The following is a 24,429-nucleotide window of genomic DNA, read 5'->3' on the forward strand; positions in this document are numbered from 1 at the left end:
GGACGAACTAAAGATCTGGACCCTCACACAGAAATGGCTTATGGACTGTAATGTTATGTTCTTCACTGAAACATGGCTCTGCAACGATGTCCCAAACAGCGTGGTGCATATGGATCTCTCTTCAGGGCTGACAGAGTAGCAGCAACCTCTGGTAAAAACAAGGGTGGTGGAGTATGCATTTATGTAAATAAATCATGGTGTAAAGACTCTGTCATTGTTGATACCTACTGCTCTGCTGAGCTGGAGTTCCTGATTATCAAGTGCAGGCCATTCTATCTACCACGTGAGTTTACTTGCATTGTTGCTGCTGCAGTTTATGTACCTCCGGACGCTAATGCTAACGTGGCTATGAAAGAACTTTGTGCTGCTATTAGCAAATTACAAACCCTGCACCCGGATGGAGCCTTTATCGTTGCTGGGGACTTCAATCACTGCACTTTTAGATCTGTTCTCCCTAAATTTCATCAAAATGTCTCCTGCACTACAAGGGGACATAAAACATTGGACCACGTTTATACTAATGTGAGTGATGCCTACAAAGTCACACCCCTCCCCCACCTGGGTCAGTCTGATCACCTCTCTTTGTTCCTGCTCCCCAAGTATACCCCAGTCATCAAACGTGTGAAACCTACAATAAGGACTGTTAAAATCTGGCTGGAAGGTGCTGACTCCACTCTTCAACATCAATTCCAGCACACAGACTGGAGTGAGTTTGCTGCCCAGGCCACCACAAACTCTCAGATTAACATTGACATTTATACCAACTCTGTCATGGAGCACATCAACAGCTGTGTGAGCAGAGTGACCACACACAAAAAAATAAAAATTTTCCCCAATCAGAAGCCCTGGATGAACAGAGAGGTTCGCCTCCTGCTCAAAGCAAGAGATGCAGCCTTCAGGTCTGGAGACCAGGAGGCTTACAGCTCAGCCAGAGCCAACCTGAGGAAGGGTATCTGCCAGGCCAAACTCACACACAAACAGAAGATTGAAGATCACTTCAATTCTTCAGACCCCCGGCGTATGTGGCAAGGCATACAATCTATCACAGATTACAAACCACCTAACTCTGTGCCCCCCTCCAGCTCTGCCTCCCTCCCAGACGAGCTCAATCACTTTTATGCTCGTTTTGATCAAAATAATGAGATCTCACTCAAAGCTGAGCATCAACCCAGTGAACTGCCTCTCACACTCTCCACATCAGATGTCTACTCCACTCTGCGTAAGGTGAATGCACGGAAGGCAGCTGGCCCTGACGGAATACCTGGTCGTGTGCTTAAAGCCTGTGCGGAGCAGCTAGCTGAGGTCTTCACGGACATTTTCAATCTGTCCCTGGCCCAAACAACTGTCCCCACTATCAGACGCATCTCAACAGCACTTCACTCTGCCCTCACCCACCTGGACAGTCAAAACACACATGTGAGAATGCTGTTCATAGACTTCAGTTCTGCATTTAATACAGTAATCCCCTCCAAGCTGATCTCCAAGCTCAGCCAGCTTGGAATCAGCACACCCATCTGCAATTGGATTCTAGATTTTCTGACTAACAGACCTCAGTCCGTCAAGTTAGATAACCTCTCCTCCTCCATCATCACCCTGAACACCGGCGTGCCACAGGGCTGCGTACTGAGCCCTCTCCTGTACTCCCTCTTCACCCATGACTGTGTTCCTGTTTATGGCTCCAACACCATAATTAAATTTGCAGATGACACCACGGTGGTAGGTCTGATCAAGGATGACGATGAATCAGCCTACAGGGATGAGGTGCAGCACCTGGCTGTGTGGTGTGCCACCAATAATCTACAACTAAACACCCAGAAGACAAAGGAGATCATTGTGGACTTCAGGCGGACTAGGAGTCATGCACACACACCCATCTACATCAACGGAGCTGTAGTGGAGCGTGTGTCGAGTTTCAAGTTCCTTGGCATCCACATCTCTGATGACCTCACCTGGTCCCATAAAACCTCCACTCTGGTCAAAAAGGCACAGCAGCGCCTTTACTTCTTAAGGAGCCTTAAGAAAGTTCACCTGAATCCCAGGATCCTTGTGGAATTCTACCGCTGTACCATTGAGAGCATACTCACGAACTGCATCTCAGTATGGTACAGCAATTGCTCCTCATCTGACCGCAAAGCACTCCAGCGGGTGGTGAAAACTGCTCAACGGATCACCGGCATCCAGTTAACTTCCATTGAGAACATTTATCATAAGTGCTGTCTGGGCAGGGCAAGAAACATCATCAAGGATGCCTCTCACCCTAACAATGGCCTCTTCACCCTCCTTCCATCCGGCAGGCGTTACAGGTGCCTACGCTCTCACACTAGTAGGCTCAGGAAGAGCTTCTTCCCCGAAGCTGTGACACTTCTGAACGCCACACCACCAATCTAACCTGCACCTGCTTATTACTGCACTGGTCACAGTACTTTACACACATGCATTTGCACTACTCATATTTTGCACAGACTGCACATTGTTAAAGTTATTACACTATAAACTGTATAAAGTTGTTACTATACAAAGCACAGTAAACTATTTCTATAAAATATTGCACTACTGCTATTTTGCATAGAATACATTGTTCTATCAATATTTTGCACACTCATCCAGCTGTATTTATTTATTACCACTGCTCTCACGTTTCTGCTGTTCATAATGTGTATATATAATCTGTAATCTATATAATCCCACATTGCTCTGTTCATAATGTGTATACAATCCCTACATTGCATTCCTATTTATATTCTGTATATACTCTGCTCAATGCTGTATATAGCAATTCCACTGTACATTCTGTAAATCATATCTTCATTTACTCTGCACTTATATGTATATAAAACACTATATTCTTGCACTTCTGGTTAGATGCTAACTGCATTTCATTAGCTCTGTGCTTGTACTCTGCATAAATGACAATAAAGTTGAATCTAATCTAATCTAATCTAATCTAATCTAATGTCACATGGACTATTTTAACCATGTCTTTACAACCTTTCTGGGCCTTTAAGTTGCATTACTGTCTATACAGTGTCAGAAAGCTCTCAGATTTCATCGAAATTATCTTAATTTGTGTTCTGAAGATGAACAAAGGATTTGGAAAGACTGTGAGTAATTAATAACAGAATTTTCTTATTTGGGTGAACTATAACTATGTGAGTGTGGCAAGCAGGGTTCAAGATTTCCAGATTAGTCTAAGATGCCCAACATAGCTGCCTAGGTGTGTGAACAGTCTTTTCTTGAAAGTCTTTTCTTTGTTTTTCACTTCCAAAAACTGTAACAGTATTTAACAGTATTTTACTGTAAAATTATTTCAAATGTCACATTCGAGCTATCACAGTTTTTCACCGTATAGAGTAAAGGGAAATTACTGTTAACAGGTTTTTATCGCAGTCTTTTACCATTAAAATTACTATAATTTTCTTTACAGTGTGTGGTTATCTTCTCTCTTTGTTATGGGTGTGCAGTCAAAGGTCTTGCTCTTGAAAACTTCTGTCGGTCCCATAAGAGAGGTTCCACAGTGCGATGGGCTTTTAGTGCTATTTTAGCGTTACCTTATTGCTTGCGCACACACCTTACCACCCTCTCGTGGCAAGCTTCCAGGCACTTGTGCTCAGCACCTCTCTGGGACACTAAGCGTTATGGCGAACTGTACTTGGTGGGAAATGTTTCAGCCGCATGTGTAAGATTGCTAACTGTGAGCTGCCGTTTGTCAAAAGAAACCACAAGATGTGCCACGTTTCTTGTTAAATTATACATCGCGCTAATGTTCATCTCAGCTGTGTTCAGGAACCAACCTGCCTAGCGCTCATCAAACACAACACATGCTGCAATTACACTTGAAAAAATCAGTGAGAAAAAAACTGAAACTCCAAATAGAAAGCAATTATCTTGAGAAATCACTTGGTTGTATGGGAAATAATAAGGAGAGCTCGGTTAGATGGATATTCTAAGGTATAAAAAGAGAACTGATAATGTGTTTCAAGATGAATGCTTGTCATCTGTATTGACTTGGGAACTCACAATTGAAAAGTTAAGAAAACAGCATCTATTTGACATCCAAGTGCAGAAATGATGAGTGCCTGGTAAAATGGCTTAGTAGAAAATAATTTTCCATTACTACAAATTATAAGCGGTGTGAATGAAACTCATGATTTGATTTTACAATAATGCATTTTCTTTGTAGGGAGACTGATAACAGAAGGCTATTAGACTCCACATGTGGCAAATTCAGCCTGGATGTTGACTGTTCTAGACCGTCTGTCCTCAGTCCTCAAAATCTCACAAGCCGAGATCTTTTATTCTATTAGTTAGAGTCAGTTATTGTGTATCGCCACATATGTGTTGTGAAATTAACCTCCGTAAAATGAATCCAAACCCACAGCACAAACACTCCAGATGATGAGACATAACGCTGACTGGCACACAATTTCCAATGTGTCATCTGGACACGAGTGCAGGGGTGGATTCAGCTGGACAGAAGGTTAATACTGACATTCCAGAGGGCACATCTCCATCAATTTCACTTTTAAATTCTTGGCATCTCCTTTTCAATTTGGAGCAGCTCAGTGTTACTAGGATTTATGTTTTTTCTTTCAAAACTTTCTTAAGCTCTGAAAATTATTGTATTCTAAATGTATTGTAAAGTGTTACCAAAGCTCCTCAGGCAACTCCTAATTACTATATATTTTAAACACAGATGTCAACAGAGAGGCTAATGTGCCATAGCACACCTTCAAATATATTCAGTTGAGTTGATAATCAATTGTAAGATAAGGCAAATCTAAGATAAATAGTACATTTGACTGCATTTCTGTTGGGTGAGCAGAAGGCCATGCCCACCCTTACCCATCTGTTGCCTACATTGTAATACATTTGTCTGTTAAATCGTAAGCAGTACAAGCACACACACACACAGAAAGCTAGAAAGACACCTGTTGTCTCAAGACACACTCAGTCCCCATCCACACGTCCTTGGATTCAACATCAGACTAATGAAGGGCTTGAAAGGAACCAAACCTTTTGCCACATTATCTCTCTCCGCACATTCAGTTAAATACCTGCTCACAAGCTGTCATATCAAAGCTTCATGAGGCCTGCTGCGTGCTGGACTTTGCTGTGAGGTGTTCTCATGCATAATTGAGGAAAATTTACCACAGGTTGAGATTCGTGTCTAAATGCGGAAGATCAATGAGATCGAACCGACGAGGAGACCAGCCGGAAGGTAAGACTTTCACCTTTGCCCTTACTGACGAATGCAAGAAAAGATCTACTCATTACAGGGCTGCTGATAATGCAGTTCATATAAAAGCCACCCCCGTCATACAACGTTCAATGTCAGGGTGTCAGAAGAGTGACGTAAATTAACAACATCTAGCCTAATGTGATTGATGGAGACTAATTTAACAAGCAAGGCACATTACTGATTATCATAGAAACAAATTATGGAAAACAGAGTTTTCCTTCTGGTTTTACATGACAGAATCTGATGCACTATACAAACTTACTTTAGATTGATTCTCCATCTCCATGGCAATATCAAAAAATACCAGCTCCACATGACAACAGTGGCTCGACCAATGGTGTGAGATTGGATCACGCTACCTATTTGTTTAGCCAATGGCAGTGTTTGTGCAAAATGATTGCAATTCTGTCGCTATCTATCTATCTATCTATCTATCTATCTATCTATCTATCTATCTATCTATCTATCTATCTATCTATCTATCTATCTATCTATCTATCTATCTATCTATCTATCTATCTATCTATCTATCTATCTGTAGATCAAACAGTATGAGAGAGATCATGGGTCTTATTCCTGAAAAATTCATACTGTATACATCAAATGCAATGCAAGTTGCTTTGGATAAAAGAGTCCACCAAAATGCATGAATTTAAAACTAAACTTTTAATATTAGTTTAAAATAAATACAATGGTTTATAATAAAAATAAAATAGCATGTTAAAAAATAAATTAATAATAAAAAAATAATTAAATTACAAAAGCAAATACCAAAATTCAATTTAAAATAAATAATAAAACATAAGATAAACCTAATTAAAAATAATAATACAAACTATAATAGCTTATTAATAATGCTAAAATTAAGCACTGGTTTAAAAGAGTCTGTACTAACTTGAGATCTATAAAAAGGTTTTCAGACGCCTCATATGAATCAAATCCAATGATTAATGTTTTTCCTCTATTCATGTATTGTTGTATTTGCTGCTGTTACTTTGATGATGGTCATACATATAAGCAGATAAGCAGAAAAGTCACTTGACTGAAACAGATGAATACACATTTCACGTATAGAGCTACAGCAACAAAAAGCCACTTTTACTTCCGAGGGTCATAGAGAGGGTAGCAAATGATTTAAAAATAAATTACATTGTTTTTGGTGCTGGAAACCGTGAATAACATTATAAATACAAGACGTATTGCACAAGATGAATAGGGCTTCAAAATATGAGGTATAATGTTGACACCAACCAAACATCATAAATCAAGGTTATGGTAATCATTCCAGAATAAAAAAGACAACCCTGAAAAATACCGAATCCCTATAAATGAGTTTTTACTTCTGAAGAGTTTTCTCTAACTATCAATTGTGTTGAAATCAAAAAACATCCTTCACATAACCAGTGGTCCGTTTCTGTGCATCTGTTCTGTTCTGCTCCATCCGTCAAGGTGATTCTTTTGTTCTAGGACATATTCTACACAGCTAATGATTGAAACACATTCAGGACCATCACGCAGCTCTAATATTCCGCATCTCCGTTACTGCCAGCCGGATCCAGACGCAGCATTTGTTCCAGCTGCCTTTGAATCTGAGAGGCTGTTTGTCAGCCCTATAGCCCACGTTGGCCTGCTTTCTTCCAATACCCATCAAGCCATCTCTCCAGCAGTCTTGCATTCTTGCACTCTCTCTCTCTCTCTCTCTCTCTCGCTCACTCGCTCCCCTATACAATTACGGCAGGCCTGTCTGGGGGCACCCACCGGACACAGTTAGCCTGAATGACAGGTAATGACACCCACTGAGAGATTGGCTTTTCCCAGGGCACAACATCGTCCACAGTAGGATGCCTGCATCATTGCACTGCCAAGAGAGGATCTCTCTCTCTCTTTCTCTCTCTCTCACTCCCTATCCATCTCGGCTGCCCCTTTCTCTGTTGCAATGAGCATCCGTCGCCTGGCTTCTAAAGGATGGCAGATTATGGATTGATTAAAATAAAAATAAAAAAAAAAACGCTTGATCAAATACAAGGCTGTCTGGCAGCGTCTAGTGATGTGATGAAAAGTTAGACCACAGGCTGAGCAACAATCACACATGTCTATACAGGTGTATAGAGCCGCAGGGTCAATTCAGTGACTGATTCTTAAAACAGCCACTGTTGTTTGTCTGTGGCAATGAGAGTTGTAAAGCACATGTATTGGACTACATGCTGGCCAGGTGTTAATTCAATAGAGCCAAGCCTGTTAGCGAATAAAAGCCAAGACTACATGACACTGTGTCTGTTGCTGGTCAAGAAGAGGTTGAAATAGTGATGTGAAATATGAATGTTCCAGAAAAACAACCAAAAATCATGATTTTATGGACAGTGCCATGGTGTTTTTTTGCACTACCATGTAAATACCGTAGTACATGAATATGGTAATTATTTAGTATCATGATAGTGTCACAGTATCATTTAGTATCATAATATACATTACCATTCAAAAGATTTAAAAATGTTTTTGAAACAAGTCTTTTATAAATGTTCAAGACTGTATTTCTTAAATCAAAATACAGTAATATAGTTAAATAATATTGCAATTAAAAATTTAGTTTTCTATTACAATATGTTTTAAAATGCAAATATTCCTGTGATGGTAAAGCTGAATTTTCTGTATTATTACTCCTGTCTTCTGTGTCACATTATCATTCAGATATTCTAATGTGCTGATTTGCTGCTCAAGAGACGCTCGTTATCCTATACATTTCTATACATTTGTTTTTTGTTTTTTGTGGAAACTAATATTTTTGTGGAAACCATGGTACTTTTTCAGGAGTTATGTAGAAATTTAAAAAAATTATTCTTGCACAGAAATGTCAAAATAAAATAAATAAATAAATGGCTTTATTATTACTTTTGATCAAATTAATGTTCCCATGCTGAATAAAAGTATTATTTTATTGACCCCAAACTGCACATTTCAAAATACCATGGTATTATCATCCGATACCATCACTGCACCGCAGTACCACCACAGTATCAAAGTTAAGCAGGGAAAATCCAGGAAAATAAAATGTTATGTCAGAAAAAGGAAATGTAAAAAGTTAAGAAACTGAGGTGTTGAAGTGAAGTTGTCATATCAAGCCCAGATTCTCTCATTTTATATTGTATTCCTTGAGATGAAAACATATCACAAGAGCGAATCTGCAGTCTGACCTGAAGCTAAAGCACTGAAATGTTGTCAGGTTAGCAGTGTATCCCCATATCCCACAGCTTCTCTCCCCAGCAAAGACATTACAGAGACAGGCTTTACGTGCCAAGGAGAATGAGACATATGTTTGCTTCAAGTTTAACCAGTACCAAGAGATTCACAGCCCCCAGATATGTTTTAATTGAAAATTTATTGCCAGGTATTTTTATAATTCTAGTCTAATAGCTAGCAATAATTATAGAGCATTCTAAGGTTTCACAGTACTAGCTATTAGGTTTTTTCTTTTCTTTTTTAATATATTGCATCACTTATGTATTCTTACCCAGTCATTAAGGCTTTAATAGAATTTACATAAAAAATGAATGTAAAACTCAAACGACAATTAAAAACATTCTTTCGACTGTTTGTGATATTATATAACTTATTTTTATATTCTTTCATAATTGTAAAAATCAAATTTTAATCATTATTTAACTGTACCATTTGATTTTATGTTAAAGGATAATGATAATTGGATGAGACAATGTATAATAAAAACTGGTACTCAATCCAGTAACTTAAGGGCACAGAAACCAGTATAATTGCAGTAATTGCGTCTAAATGAACACTGCTCGTGTTGTTTGCCTAGATCTATTAAGATAATCAAAAATACACTAATGGTTATTATGGTATACGCATAATAATAAAAGAAATAAAAAAGAAATGGAAAATGGTATACGCATTCATGTCTGTAACCAACATTTACATTGCTAAAAACTTGGCACTTGTACTTTGAAGTAGTTTTTTTTTACCTTTTTATTATTTTAAAGATGCTTATTTTGTATTAAATGTAAATGTATTTAATATTAACAGACCATAACTTTGTAAGAATTAAACAGTTTACTACTTTCACAAATATATCTCACCCTGGACACGTAAAATAAACAGCTGATGTCAAGCACCCGCACACTGATGTGTGGAGTCCCGCAGCAGCAGCTCTGTCAGACAAAGACACAAGGTCACTCCACACTCACACCCTCTGGGGAGAAATTCATTTCTAGACTACATGGGGAGGTAAATAGCTGCACCTGTCGTGTTTTTGCAGGCGTGCTAAATGGATGGAGACAGAGGGAGCCAAATGGTCCTGTTGGATGGCAGAAGCTTGCAGGGTGGGGTTGTCAGTTGCTTATGTCCTTGTCTGGCTCTGAGTGGGTATACGTCACAGGACCCTCAGTGAAACTCAGACTCATAATGTGCATGACCCTAAACGATCTGGTGTATTTCTAAAATACCCAAGCCTTGGATCTGTTCACATGTATTGTCACGATCAACCTTGTACACAGTCGAGAATAAGTGACTAAAAGGCTTTTACAAAGCAGTCGAATGTCACAAACGATTTCCCCAAGGACGAGAACATTGAGTTTTAAATAGCTTAGAATTATTACACGAGAAGTTATGACAAAACCCATCAGATTGTTATGAAAGTAAGTCACGTCGACTGAGGTTCATTTCACAAACACTAGCAGAAACCGTTCGAGCTTGTTGAACCATGTGATCCGAAGAATGTTGACTGTGTGACTTGCACTATCCTAGCAATCATTTATCCAGACAGCACACTAAGGTCTCCATCATTCTGTCAAAGTCCTGGATACTGGCGCTTATAAAATTGTGCACACATCTGTGGGTACAGGTGTTCCTGTAGCTCAAATACTAGAATTTAGTGATAACAATGTCAAGGTCATGTGTTCTAATCCCAGGGAACTGACAACTGGTAAAATTAGGTGATGTGCAATATTATATATAAGTACTGGATACAAGATATATGTTGCATCTGTTGGCATTGGGTATTCAAATGCAGGGCAATAAATGCTCACTTAATTAAAAAAAACTGAGCACTAAAAATAAACATTTGTTATTTTAAATGCTACAAGTGAATTTAGTCATCCCAACATAATACTGATTATACATGATACTGTAATGCTGTATGAAGCACAATACATGGTACATGAAAAATTAATACACATTTTGAGATTAGGCCATAGTTAACATTTTTTTAAGATAATAGCATTTAATAATGACTTAAATATAAATAATATATATTTTTTTTTAATATATAAATACAAATCAAATAAATATTTACATATTAAGTTTGTATCTGTATAAAAACTATATCAGAGTCAATATTAGATTTTGGTGCATGTCAACAAATTCTCTTTATTTACCAACTTTACTACATACAGTATATATTTGTCGGTTATTGGCCTTAATGGGATAGTTCATTAACTCATACAGATTTGTAAAAACATGAGGGTGAGTAAATTATGGCAAAATTTTCATTTTTGGGTTAACTGTTCCATTAACATGAAAATTATTTTCAGTAATAGCGTTAATTTAAATATTGTAATAATCTCTTGATAAAATCTATGTACTAAACCTTCCAATAAAAGCATCTACCATATGCGTAAATGTTTTTTTTTCTTATAGTTTGACCCTAAATTACATACAGTAAATGAACTTAAAAGTTGTCATGTATCTTTAATAGCAGATGCAAGGTATGTTTCTACTCTTACCGGACCCATCTAGTGCACTGCTATTGTTATCTTGGCAAATGTTGTATTCAGACACCACAACAGCCATGAAGTATGAATCACTGTGTTTCAGTACAAAACCCCCTGCAGGCCTAAAAACTGTCCTAGCAGATTACCTTACCAGCTGTGATCCAGTTGAGTTATATACCACCTCTCTCTAGAGACGCACACCAAATTCACGTGCATTGCACCTGCATATAAAGGCACACTCTTATGCTTTTACAGCCTGAAAACAGCTACTGGTCACCATTTGAAGGTATAACAAGCTGAGAGGGTCATCTGCTTCTCAGACACCACCATTCAATCACCGTTCTCCGGCTGCTGTCTCTATCGCACATTAGGTCATATCTGAATGGACTTTTAGAAGCGGGAGCTGACAGTGATGGCTGTCTGAGATGTTATCTGGCACAAAATGAGCTGGGCAAAATGTACTATCCAAAGCAAAATCTATAAATGATTTTTTTCTTGTTGTCCGGTTATGAACAATCGCTTGTGCTTAGAGATTGAGAGGGAAGGGGAGGTGACAGCATTGATTTTTCTTTACATCCTCATAGTTTATTGTATCGAGGCTGACAAACACGCGCACGTCAATTATTCAATACACATGAGAAAAAATCATGGAAGCATTTCAAACTCTATAGCTTACAGCTTATCGTTTTACAGCCAGACAGAGATAATCATTCAAAGACACGTCCAGATATATAAAAGCATTTACTAACTAAAATCACTAGCCTTTCTTGTTTTTGATGTGAAAACAACATGGAACTGGAAGGGGGTTTTAGGTACTCCGCTTCGTGTCGTGCCTAACAATGCCCCTTAGCTGTTATAAATTCACTGTAAACCACGGCTTCTTGGGGCTTATTGCTTTTATAAAACGGTTATTTCATATACTTAGTAAGGTTTCACAAAATAAAACAGAGCAAATAAAGTGTAATGATATTAATAAAAACAGTATTCTTCCACCAACAATGTTGTTCCTCAGAAACAGCTGTGGTTGGAACCTATGGTTGGAACAAAGTGGTAGTCAAGCAACACACAAAGTAAACAAAGGTTTAAAAAGTTTTTATTAATATCATTACACTTTATTTGCTCTGTTTTTTTTTTTTGTGAAATCTTACTAAGTATATGGAATAACCGTTTTATAAAAGCAATAAGCCTCGTGAAGCCGTGGTTTACAGTGAATTTACATATAGCTAAGGGGCTGCGGAGTGCCTAAAACCCCCTTAGCTGTTCTAAATTGGGGCTTATTGCTTTAATCTAAGTCACATGAATTACTGGGTAACATATGGTATTTTCTATACCATAGGGAAAAACACTGCCATAACATTAAGGGAATGAAATGTTTGATATTTATTGAAAAATTATATATTTTTGTAATCCAGTGATAATCGACATAGCATGTATTACAGTAAAGAATAAGCTACTATAAAATATTTTAGGCCTCATTCCATTAAAAGAAGCCACATCAGATCACAAAAGTAAGTTATTTCAAACACTCAACGATATTGTGAAGTAAAAATATGTACTTTACATGTATGTACATTACTAAATGTGTGTTTAGATGGACAACAGGTTTATTAATGTTACACTGCAGTGTGTGTAGTACAACTCACTGTTGAAGAGGAGAGAGCGAGGAAGTTCAGCTGGTATTGGTGTATCAATGAAAGTGTGTCAAAGTTTCAAGTGCTTTTAAGATGATACCTTAAAAAAAACTATCTTAAAGGGATAGTTCACCCAAAAATGACAATTCTGTGATTAATTACTCATCCTTGTGTCGTTCCGAATCCGAAGACCTTTGTTCATCTTCGGAACACAAATTAAGATATTTTTGATGAAATCCGAGCTTTCTGACCCTCCATAGACAGCAACACAACTGACACGTTCAAGGCCCAAAAAGGTAGTAAGGACATCATTAAAATAGTCCATGTGACATCAATGGGTCAACCTTAATTTTATAAAGCTACGAGAATACATTTTGTGCGCAAAGAAAACAAAAATAAGACTTTATTCAACAATTTCTTCACTTCTGTGTCCGTCTCCGTTGCCATTCATGAGAGTACCACGACACATGTGTATGATGCTGCTGACACAGGAGCTGGCGTTCTGATGTAGAACTTGGAAGTGTTGCACCTTGGAATGCATACGCATGTGTTGTGGTACTAAGGGTGAGTAATTAATGACAGAATTTTCCTTTTTTGGTGAACTATCCCTTTAAGAAGGCAGCCAAATGACTTCAGGTGACCCACCTTGTTTTATAAAACCTCTTTCTCAAAACATTAGCACAAAATCATATGCATGAGTTTTTAAAACTTTTAAAAGCGTCCAGTTTTTTAAATGTTCAGAGAACATTCAGAAATAACTTTTCATAACTTAATGAGCCCAATAGCATAATGTACTTCTGAGGTTCAGACTAAGGTTGCACTGCAAAACAGACTGCATCTGATTTAGGACCACATATCTTAGAAGCCCAAATAAGAATAGAAAAGATCAAATTCCATGTGGTTTGTAATGCTGACATTGGTATGTGGGAAAAAAACAGATCAGACATATTTTGCATACACGTATTTGCCTATTGCCTGCAGTCTGAACGTAGCCTAAGTCTTCTGAATCCATTTGATACTTACTGAAAATCTTACCTGACAGCCAACTTCTGATCCACTTAAGAAAAAAAGTCATACAGGTTGACAAACTATCCCTTTAAACTAGTTAAGAAGCTAAGCGAGAATATCAGTACACATCCCAAGTTGGGGACCAGTATCCAAACACTGTTTTCATTTCATTGTACACGCCACACAGTGACATTCGGACTGGAGGGGCAGCAGTGTTAAATATCATCTCCTGCAGAGCAGTCAGCATCACGTCAATGTGCGGGGAAAGAAAAGACGTTAATGACGCCTGCGCTATTTACACAACCTTCAGCAGAGCCGCTTTGCATCTGAGCGGTAAAAACAGAAACCACACGTTTTAATTAATCATCAACAAAATGAGACAGCAATAAACAGGGTTTGCTGCGGAGGTGCATTCGTAGGTGCAGGAGGTGAGGAGATGAGGGAGAAGTGGTGGAGGAGAGCAGTGCCGGTTAATTACCCAACCATACCTGGGTAAGTTGGGAACGGTTTGTTCGGCGTTTGAATGACAAAGGAGATGACAGAGGCAGAGGCTCTGGAGAGGCGGCGATCGCATCGGCTGCTTAATAATTGATCTACGAAAGCAGGAGCTTGTTTTGTGGAGATGAGAGCACACCGCCTCATCTGATCCCCGAGCCGCTGGAATCAGAGGGATTGTTTTTGTAATATGCCACCGAATAAGCAGATCAATGCTCTTTTTTACCGAGCACAAACATCTCACGACCGAGCCTTACCACAGTGAATTAAAAGCTTCACACTTGTACACACAACATATGGAAAACCACAAGAGTTCCCTTTGCTAAATCAGCTGGAACTAAATTTACATTTTGCACTGCTCAATATTGGCGCCAGATAGATTAGACGACATTTTCATCATCATTGAAAGCCCAGACCTACATGTAATGGGTTCTTTTTTTTTTTTTGCTCTGTCTCGCTTTTTCTCTTTCAGTTCGCCTTCTTAACCGTAATGAAGTCAGTTTAAACAGCTATATTCATCTCCTTAATAAGGGAAAGGTCCTTTAATGCTTTTCTCCAGTGAGACAGAGGCTGTGTGGGCGCTAATAAACACAATTCACAAAAAAACATCTCTTAAACGAGTATTAGAGGCCTTCATTAATTTTTTGTTAGCATTTAATTATACTTCAGCATTATGACTGACATTATTAACGCTTTCTCTGGGAGGATGTAATTGAAAGTAATTTTACATTAATGCTAAATCTGAAATGCTCTCATGAATAAAAAACATCCAGTGCGATGTTTTGGACGTTAATGCCATTGGCGATGCAAGGTGGTGTTTCGAAATCTGTTGAGAGCGATGTAACCACTTTAAAGAGCCAAAGACTGTTTGAAATGTTGCAATATTTTGGCTAAACTGCTACATCTACAGCTTTCTGAACTAAATATTGAGTAATTCTATAACAGCAATAAAGCTAAAGCTGACGTGAGTAACTTTTGTTAAAGGGATAGTTCACCCAAAAATGATAATTCTGCCATAGTTTTCTCAACCCCATGTTGTTCCAAACTTGTATGACTTTCTTGCTTCTGTGAAACACAATAGAAGATATTTTGAAGAATGTTGGTAACCAAACAGATTCGATTCCCATTGACTTGCATTGTATGGTCAAAAAATACAAAGTCAGTGGGGACCAAAACAACATTGGTTCCCTATCTGTCGGTCACTACAAGTTATGTTGTGACCACATTAGGGGATTCACCTGGGAGCCCCAATCACCTCTGATAAGAGAAAACGCCAGTGAAATTGGCTAGTGGATTTTGCATACCTGAGCCACTCCCTGTACAAAGGGGCGACAGGTGCATCCACTCAGATTTTTGCTTTGGAGCCGAGTGGATGAGAAGAGTGCTGATCTCCACAAAGCCTTTCCACCTCTTTATTTTGTTCCCGGGTTGGCATTATGGTGTTATCAGTGGAGTCCCTTGCAGCAGCGATTCCCCTGGGCATTTCAACTGAAAGAGCAAATTCTAAAAGAGCAAATCACGGACGGCTCGTGTCTTTTTCAAGAAGCCGTTCCGTCCGTGTTCTCTTGGTTTCGGTCGTTACCTGTCCGCGGATGACGGACACGATCGTTGTCTTCAGTGTCTGGGCATCCAAAACACTGAAGACGCGTTCGTGGATGATTCATGCACCTGTTGTGGGCGTATGAACATGACGCCGCTGCAATCTCGTCTTTCTTTTCTAAAAAGATTAGCACCCTCTGCCGCCACCCACCCCGGTCTTTCTGAATCGAGCAGAGGACCGCCGGCTGGTGCTCTGGGAGATCTGAGGGTACCGTCCGGTTGCCGGGTGATTTTGCTGGTCCGTCCTGCGGGACCGCCAGCATTTCATTCGGCGCGTCCCCGAGAATCAGATGTCGATCACAGCATCAGGGGATGGGCTTGCGTCCTCCGAGGATGAAGGTTCGGTGGGGCTGCCCCCCTTGGGTGTGGTTGCCATTACAGAACTGGACCCGGAGCTGACGGCCATGATTGCCCCGGTGCCTTTCTTCCCGGAGATGCATGAGGAGCTGACGAGCTCGTGGACGGCCCCTTTCATGGCCAGAAGCCGCTCGTCTGCCTCCTCCGTCCCCACTACCCTCGAGGGCGGCACAGCCAGGGGGTACGAGGACATTCCCCAGGTGGAGAGAGCGATTGCGGTGCACTTGTGCCTGCAAAACGCCGCCACTTGGAGGAACCGTCCGCGTTTCCCGTCCAAAGCCTGTAAGCTGACGGCCGTCAGCGTTGCTCCTTCCCCCGGAGAAGGGCCAGGTGGAGAATTTCTTTTTGTTTCTGTTCCACTGCTGGCTCAAGGGCCAGTGGTACCCACCTTCTCAAAGAAAGAGCAATTTCCTTATCCTCCAGGTTCACGGGCTGACAGTGTGCGACGCACACACTCTCGCCCACAACCCATCTTGCCAGCGGCCAAGAGAGTGCGGTTGGGGGACACAGTGCCTCCCCACGCACCTCTAGCCAGTCCCTCCAGGGACTCAGGGAGTTTGGCGAGGATGAGTCAGAATGCAGAGCCTTCTGTACCATCCCGCCTTGCTCCCCTTCGCTGCACCACTGCGGGTACGTCGATTGTTCCTTTGGTGCCACTTGCACGGTATCTGGGGGCATGGCTTGCGCTGCCCAGCCCATCTCGCTGGCTCATCCGCACATTTCGACTCGGCTATTCAGTTCGCCAGGTGACCTCCCAGGTTCAGTGCCGTTCTCAAGACTTCGGTGGCATTCCGAGACACACCTGTCTTGCGCAAGGAGATTGCTGTCCTCCTGGCAAAGGATGCAATCAAGCCGGTCCCTCCAGCCGAAATGAGGCAGGGGTTTTACAGCCCCTACCTACTTCATCGTACCCAAGAAAGGCGGTGGGCTTTGACCAATCCTGGATCTGCGAGTCTTGAATCGAGCCCTGCACAAGCTTCCGTTCAAGATGTTGACGCAGAAGCACATTATCAAATGCATCCAGCCCCAGGATTGGTTTGCAGCGATCGACCTGAAGGACGCTTACTTTCATGTCTCGATTCTTCCTCGACACAGACCGTTCCTACGGTTTGCATTCGAGGGTCAGGCATGGCAGTACAGGGTCCTCCCCTTCGGGCTCTCCCTGTCCCCCCGTGTCTTTACGAAGAAGTGGGGCGTCAGGATCCTCAACTTTCTCGACGACTGGCTCATTCTGGCCCGGTCTCCAGAACATTTGCGCGGTCACAGGGACCTGGTGCTCCAGCACCTCAGCCAGTTGGGGCTTTGGGTCAACTGGGAAAAGAGCAAGCTCTCCCCTGTGCAGATAATCTCTTTTCTCTGTGTGGAGTTAGACTCGGTGAGTATGACGGCGCATCTCACGGATGAGCGCACCCAATCAGTGCTGAACTGCCTGAGTTCCTTCAGAGGCAGGACGGTGGTTCCGCTGAAACAGCTTCAGAGGCTCCTGGGGCATATGGTATCCCTAGCCACAGTCATGCTGCTGGGGTTGCTTCATATGAGACCACTTCAGCACTGGTTACACTCACGAGTCCCGAGATGGGCATGGCGCCGTGGTACACATCGCGTGACCATCACGCAGTCGTGTCGCCGCTCTTTCAGCCCCTGGTCGGACCTTGCTTTTCTACGGGCCGGTGTGCCCTTAGAACAAGTGTCCCGGCATGTTGCTGTCACAACAGATGCCTCCAGCACGGGTTGGGGCGCTACATGCAACGGGCAGGCAGCCTCGGGGCTCTGGACGGGGCCTCGACTGCTTTGGCACTTCAACTGCCTAGAGCTGCTGGCAGTGCACCTAGCCTTGCAGCAGTTCTGACCACTGCTGTTAGGCAAGCACGTCTTGGTTTGTACAGACAACACTGCGACTGTTTTGTACATCAACCGGCAGGGAGGTCTACGATCACGCCGCATGTCACAGCTCGCCATCCACATTCCGGGGGAGCTCAATCATGCAGCCAACGCACATTCCCCGGAGAGTGGTGACTCCATCCCGAGACGGGAAGCTCAGGTAGACTTGTTCGCTTCCCACGAGTCCTCCCACTGCTAGCGGTACTACTCCCTGACCGAGGCCCCCCTTGGCAGGGACGCACTGGCTCACAGCTGGCCCCCAGTGAGCCTGATCACACAGACACAGTGCAAGATCAGGGAGGACGAGGAGCAGGTCCTGTTGGTTGCGCCGTAGTGGCCCACCCGGACCTGGTCTCCAGAACTCATGCTCCTCACGACAGCCCCTCCTTGGCGTATTCCTCTGAGGAAGGACCTCCTTTTTTCAGGGGCTTGGCACCATATGGCACCCGCGTCCAGGTCTGTTGAACCTCCATGTGTGGCTCCTGGATGGGACGTGGCAGACTTGAGTGGCCTGCCACAGGCTGTGGTAGACACCATCACTCAGGCTACAGCTCCCTCAACGAGCCTACGCACTGAAGTGGAGTCTGTTCGTGACTTGGTGTTCTTCTCTCCGAGAAGACCCCCCGAAGGTGTACGGTTGGAGTAGTGCTTTCTTTCCTGCAAGATAGGTTGGAGCGTAGGCTGTCACCCTCCACATTGAAAGTGTATGTGGCCGTTATTGCGGCCCATCATGATGCAGTGGACGGCCGGTCCCTGGGAAAGCACAATCTTATCGTGAGGTTCCTGAGGGGTGCCAGGAGGTTAAATCCTCCTAGGTCATCCTTGATGCCCTCCTGGGATCTCTCTATCGTCCTTGCTGGACTTCAGAGGGGTCCTGAACGCGCTCACTTCCATCAAGAGGGTTGGGGACCTCCAAGCATTTTCGGTAAGCGAAGAGTGCCTTGTGTTCTGGCCGGCCTACTCTCACGTTGTCCTGAGACCCCGGCCTGGATACGTGCCTAAGGTAAACTCCCTTCCCTCCATCAGGGAACGAGGGTTACGTACAGTTGAGCAAAAAAGTATTTAGTCAGCCACCAATTGTGCAAGTTCTCCCACTTAAATGATGAGAGAGGCCTGTAATTTTCATCATAGGTACACTTCAACTATGAGAGACAGAATGGGGGGAAAGAATCCAGGAAATCACATTGTAGGATTTTTTATGAAGTAATTGGTAAATTCCTCGGTAAAATAAGTATTTGGTCACCTACAAACAAGCAAGATTTCTGGCTCTCACAGACCTGTAACTTCTTCTTTAAGAGGCTCCTCTGTCCTCCACTCGTTACCTGTATTAATGGCACCTGTTTGAACTCGTTATCAGTATAAAAGACACCTGTCCACAACCTCAAACAGTCACACTCCAAACTCCACCATGGCCAAGTCCAAAGAGCTGTCGAAGGACACCAGAAAATTTTTTTAAGACCTGCACCTACAATGGCTGAGAAGACTGAATCTGCTATAGGCAAGCAGCTTGGTGTGAAGAAATCAACTGTGGGAGCAATTATTAGAAAATGGAAGACATACAAGACCACTGATAATCTCCATCGATCTGGGGCTAAACGCAAGATCTCACCCCGTGGGGTCAAAATGATCACAAGAACGGTGAGCAAAAATCCCAGAACCACACGGTGGGACCTAGTGAATGACCTGCAGAGAGCTGGGACCAAAGTAACAAAGGCTACCATCAGTAACACACTACGCCGCCAGGGACTCAAATCCTGCAGTGCCAGACGTGTCCCCCTGCTTAAGCCAGTACATTTCCGGGCCCGTCTGAAGTTTGCTAGAGAGCATTTGGATGATCCAGAAGAGGATTGGGAGAATGTCATATGGTCAGATGAAACCAAAATAGAACATTTGGTAAAAACTCAACTCGTCGTGTTTGTAGGAGAAAGAATGCTGAGTTGCATGCAAAGAACAACATACCTACTGTGAAGCATGGGGGTGGAAACATCATGCTTTGGGGCTGTTTTTCTGCAAAGGGACCAGGACGACTGATCCGTGTAAAGGAAAGAATGAATGGGGCCATGTATCGTGAGATTTTGAGTGAAAACCTCCTTCCATCAGCAAGGGCATTGAAGATGAAACGTGGCTGGGTCTTTCAGCATGACAATGATCCCAAACACACCGCCCGGGTAACAAAGGAGTGGCTTCGTAAGAAGCATTTCAAGGTCCTGGAGTGGCCTAGCCAGTCTCCAGATCTCAATCCCATAGAAAATCTTTGGAGGCCCAGCGACAGCCCCAAAACATCACTGCTCTAGAGGAGATCTGCATGGAGGAATGGGCCAAAATACCAGCAACAGTGTGTGAAAACCTTGTGAAGACTTACAGAAAACGTTTGACCTCTGTCATTGCCAACAAAGGGTATATAACAAAGTATTGAGATGAACTTTTGTTATTGACCAAATACTTATTTTCCACCATAATTTGCAAATAAATTCTTTAAAAATCAGACAATGTGATTTCCTGGATTCTTTCCCCCCATTCTGTCTCTCATAGTTGAAGTGTACCTATGATGAAAATTAAAGGGCCTCTCTCATCTTTTTAAGTGGGAGAACTTGCACAATTGGTGGCTTTTTTTGCCCAACTGTATGTAACCGAGACGATCCCATTTTATATGTTTTTTTTGACATATATGCATGGCATTTTTTTAAATGATCTTCTTTTGTTTTCCAAAGAAGAATGGAAGTCATATAGCTAAATTTGAACTGACATGTCAGAAATGTTTATTTTTGAGTGAACTATCCCTTTAAAATACTTTCTCAGTTCCATTTTACTGTGAAGAGAGAATTACAATGAGGTCGAAAACATCTGAAATCATACCTGTGCACCAGAATGTAATTTTCATAACAAATTACATTTTTAGAATACAAAATGGCTTAAAATTAACATGAATTTCAGAATGTCTTACTCTTTGCTTCCAATTAGCATCTAGGACAAGATGCATAATCTCCACAGCTTTCTGTAAAACCTGATGATCATGTGATTTGTGACATCTTGTGAAAAAAACATCTTGTGATTCACTGAAAGCATGAAACATCTGACCGTCTGCACAAAGAGTCACATGATAAGTGTCACTAATTTACATTTAATTGACTTAAAAAATCCTGAAACCTAAAAAAAAAAAAAAAAAAGTTTGGTATTTATTTCAAGGTTTAATGTTTTTTTTTATTATTATTATAGATTTTCATTGTGTCCTGAAATCTGCACAAATCACATGATCACTCTCACAAATTTTCTTATTCAATTAACCTAATGTAGAAACTAAAACCTTCCTACATTTTAATGTGGCCTCAGACATTTGGACTCCACTGTACAAGTAAGCCAACTGTAGGCTGATTTTCCTGAAAGTGAACTGAGTAGGTATCTTTATATAGAGAGTGACCTCTATGAGTCAGACACAATCTGTTTCACCGCAGCTTCCTCCACAGTGTTACAACACCACAAACCGTTAATTTTTTCTACTAGCCTTTGTTTACAACATCAACATAAAACAAGCAGCGCTCACATGCTCATTCTCCTTTTCCAGTGTGTTAATTCTGGGAGTTACAGTCCGCCTTAAGCCAGCAAATCTGGTGTGAAACCCCATCACTTTAATTAACAGTGATTACAAATTACACCGTTCAGCGTGAGAACTAATGAGAGATACAGGCCATAGATAGTGATGTACTTTACAGCTTGAAAGCAGCAGTCATTACTCACCTATTCTGAATGAGAGCGGGCCACTGGTGGCGTTTCTCACCCACATGGCTAAGAAGAGCAGAGGCGCCCAGGCTGCGAGCATCTTCTTTGACTCCTCATGGGTCCAGCCCTGGGGGTCCCCCTTCACACAGCCACCTGCCACACCAAACACAACAGCAACACTTCAGAAGAATAGAAAGCACGCTTTTCAATCAAAGGAGTTATATGCGCATATGTTACAATAGTTTGTTGGTGCCAAAAAAATTCAAGTTTATTTCATTGTGGTAAACATTGCTAAACTTATTTTGGTTCTTGAGAACACTATAATTGGGTATTCTTTCTAACTTAGAAAATAAACATGTTTACTAGTTTGTCAATAAAAATGTATAGCAGTGTCTAATAATACATTACAAGAGAGCTCTGTCATAATTATTCCCACCATTTCTATTTCAACCATATATTTCAAATGATTTATTGTGGTTAATAGCAGTCTGTGGTGGAAATGACAGCTCTGGAAAATACATTTTTGGATTAATGTTTCCGTTTGCAAAATGTGGTGGCTAATTTTCATCCCAGGGCAGTAAAGTAAAGTAAAGTGTGACCTTGAAGTCACTGGGGTATATTTGTAGCAATAACCAAAAATACACTGTATGGGTCAAAATGAACGATTTTTCTTTTATGCCAAAAATCATTAGGATATTACATAAAGATCATGTTCCATGAAGATGTTTTGTAAATTTAATTATTTAAATATATTCAAACTTAATGTTTGATTAGTAATAAGCATTGCTAAGGACTTCATTTGGACAACTTTCTCAATATTTATATATTTTTTTTTTGTACCCTCAGATTCCAGATTTTCAAACAGTTGTATCTCGGCCAAATATTGTCCTGTCCGAACAAACAGTACTTCAATGGAAAGATGATTTATTCTTAATTTTGAAACATTGACCCTTATGACTGGTTTTGTGGTCCAGGGTCACAAATAAAGCAAAATAAAGTAAAAATAACCTCTAATTGAGGTTAATGTCATCGTTACCATTTACACATCATAAATACGCACAATTAAATAACATTTTCACACTTTTTGCATAATTAAACTGTGATGGAAATGACACCACAAATGAAAGACAGACAACATTTGTATTATAAGATAGAAATCATTATTTTCTGATTATTTCATTCTTTGTTTAGATTATCACAGATTTACCTGACAATTGTAACAACTGGTATATAGGAAGTCTGAGACTGGGACAATGGTGAAACAGTAAAAATCTATTCATAAAAGCATTCTAGAGAGAAAAAAAGAAGCAAAAATAAACAAAGCATAGAGATTTGTTTACAAAATGGTTATAATGTGACCATTATATAACACAACTGTGAAATCTATTAGTTTATAAAAAATAAAAAAATCAACACCTCGGACATAAAAGTCTTTGAAGTTGAAGAAACACTTTATCATTACAAACTGTTTAGGAAAGGATAATGGTTTTCTTCAGCTAAATAAAATGGTCCTTGAAAATTACCCCAAAAATGACCAAATGAGAACATATGTTTCACATCAGTGGCATTATCCAAATATAATTAAAAAGAGCAATCAGATGAGCAACTTGAAACAGACAATACTGATACTTATTATTACATTCACAAAAGAGCAGTAAATATTTTTTATAACATCTATTCAAGAGAGTTATGACAAGAATACAGTAGGATGTAAAATGCTTTGCTTACTTTGGAAGAAAAACATATATTGATTTTACTTATAATGACACATCTAACACTGGCGATTATGAGGCACAGCAGACAGTTTTTTTCTTGAAGATGTAAAGTAGAAACGATAAATATGAAATCCTTACAAACTATATCTGTTGCATTTGCTTTGAAGATGCTGAGGCATAAGGCACAAGATTAAAAGTTGTTCACGATACACATTTATTTTATTGAAATACTCCCGCTTTCTTCGCCAGCTCTTATTCATTACAACTTATCTTCTTTTGCTTATGTAGAGCATTTAAAAAACACATTAATTAAGGATCAAGCAGAAAGGCAGAGAGTTCAAGAAAGGGTGCGCGTCAGGAAACACATGCCTAATTCATTTATTAAAGCAGGATGCAATGACAATTAGAAATTGCACGCACATCCAAATCATTTTGCTCAAATGCAATTACAGCAAATCAACTTCAATGGTCTCGCATGGCCTGTGCACAGCACCCTCCTTCAGCAGCAGAATACAGAACAGAAACCACATTTGTACTGACACTTGTCATTTTATTTTACTGTCGTACAGTTAATAAATGTCTGTAATCTTGTGCTGTGCAAATGAGAACGGCTTTTTCATTTTCTGAAATGGTTAGCAGCAAAATAATAATCTCATGGATGAATTCATTTAAATAGATAATTCACCCAAAAATAAACATTCTGTCATCGCTTTATTATACTCTCATCTTCTTCCAAACCTGTATGACTTACTTTCTTCTGTAGAACAAAAGATGATATTTCGAGACCCCATTGACTTAATTCACCCAAAATGAAAATATGCGGAAAATGTACTCATCCTCAGGCCATCCAAGATTTGAGTTTGAGTTTGTTTCTTCATCTTGATCAGATTTGATTCAGAGTTGGAGAAATTCATCATTGCATCACTTGATCACCAGTGCATCCCAGTCACGTTAATTGTAGGGTTGCCAAATCGATTGTGATTAACCGCATCCAAAACGAATGTTTGTTTTATTTTAGATGCGAATAATCACAATTAATCGATTTTACAGCACTAGTTAATTGA

At 40.7% G+C, this 24,429-nt stretch overlaps 1 protein-coding gene across 1 annotated transcript in view; it reads right to left on the minus strand.

Moving 5' to 3' along the window:
* The window catches only part of LOC306851419 (glutamate receptor ionotropic, kainate 4-like), a gene marked incomplete at its 5' end in the record, with an annotated part of 194,993 nt that extends 173,243 nt beyond the window's left edge, over positions 1-21,750 (minus strand). The window contains one exon of the mRNA XM_079387624.1: positions 21,669-21,750. Coding sequence (XP_079243750.1) covers positions 21,669-21,750 — 82 coding nt within the window. The remainder of the gene's footprint in view (positions 1-21,668) is intronic.
* Positions 21,751-24,429: the final 2,679 nt, after the last annotated feature.

Source organism: Barbus barbus (assembly GCF_936440315.1).
Source record: "Barbus barbus genome assembly, chromosome: 31".
In the NCBI taxonomy this organism is placed as follows: Eukaryota; Metazoa; Chordata; class Actinopteri; order Cypriniformes; family Cyprinidae; genus Barbus; species Barbus barbus.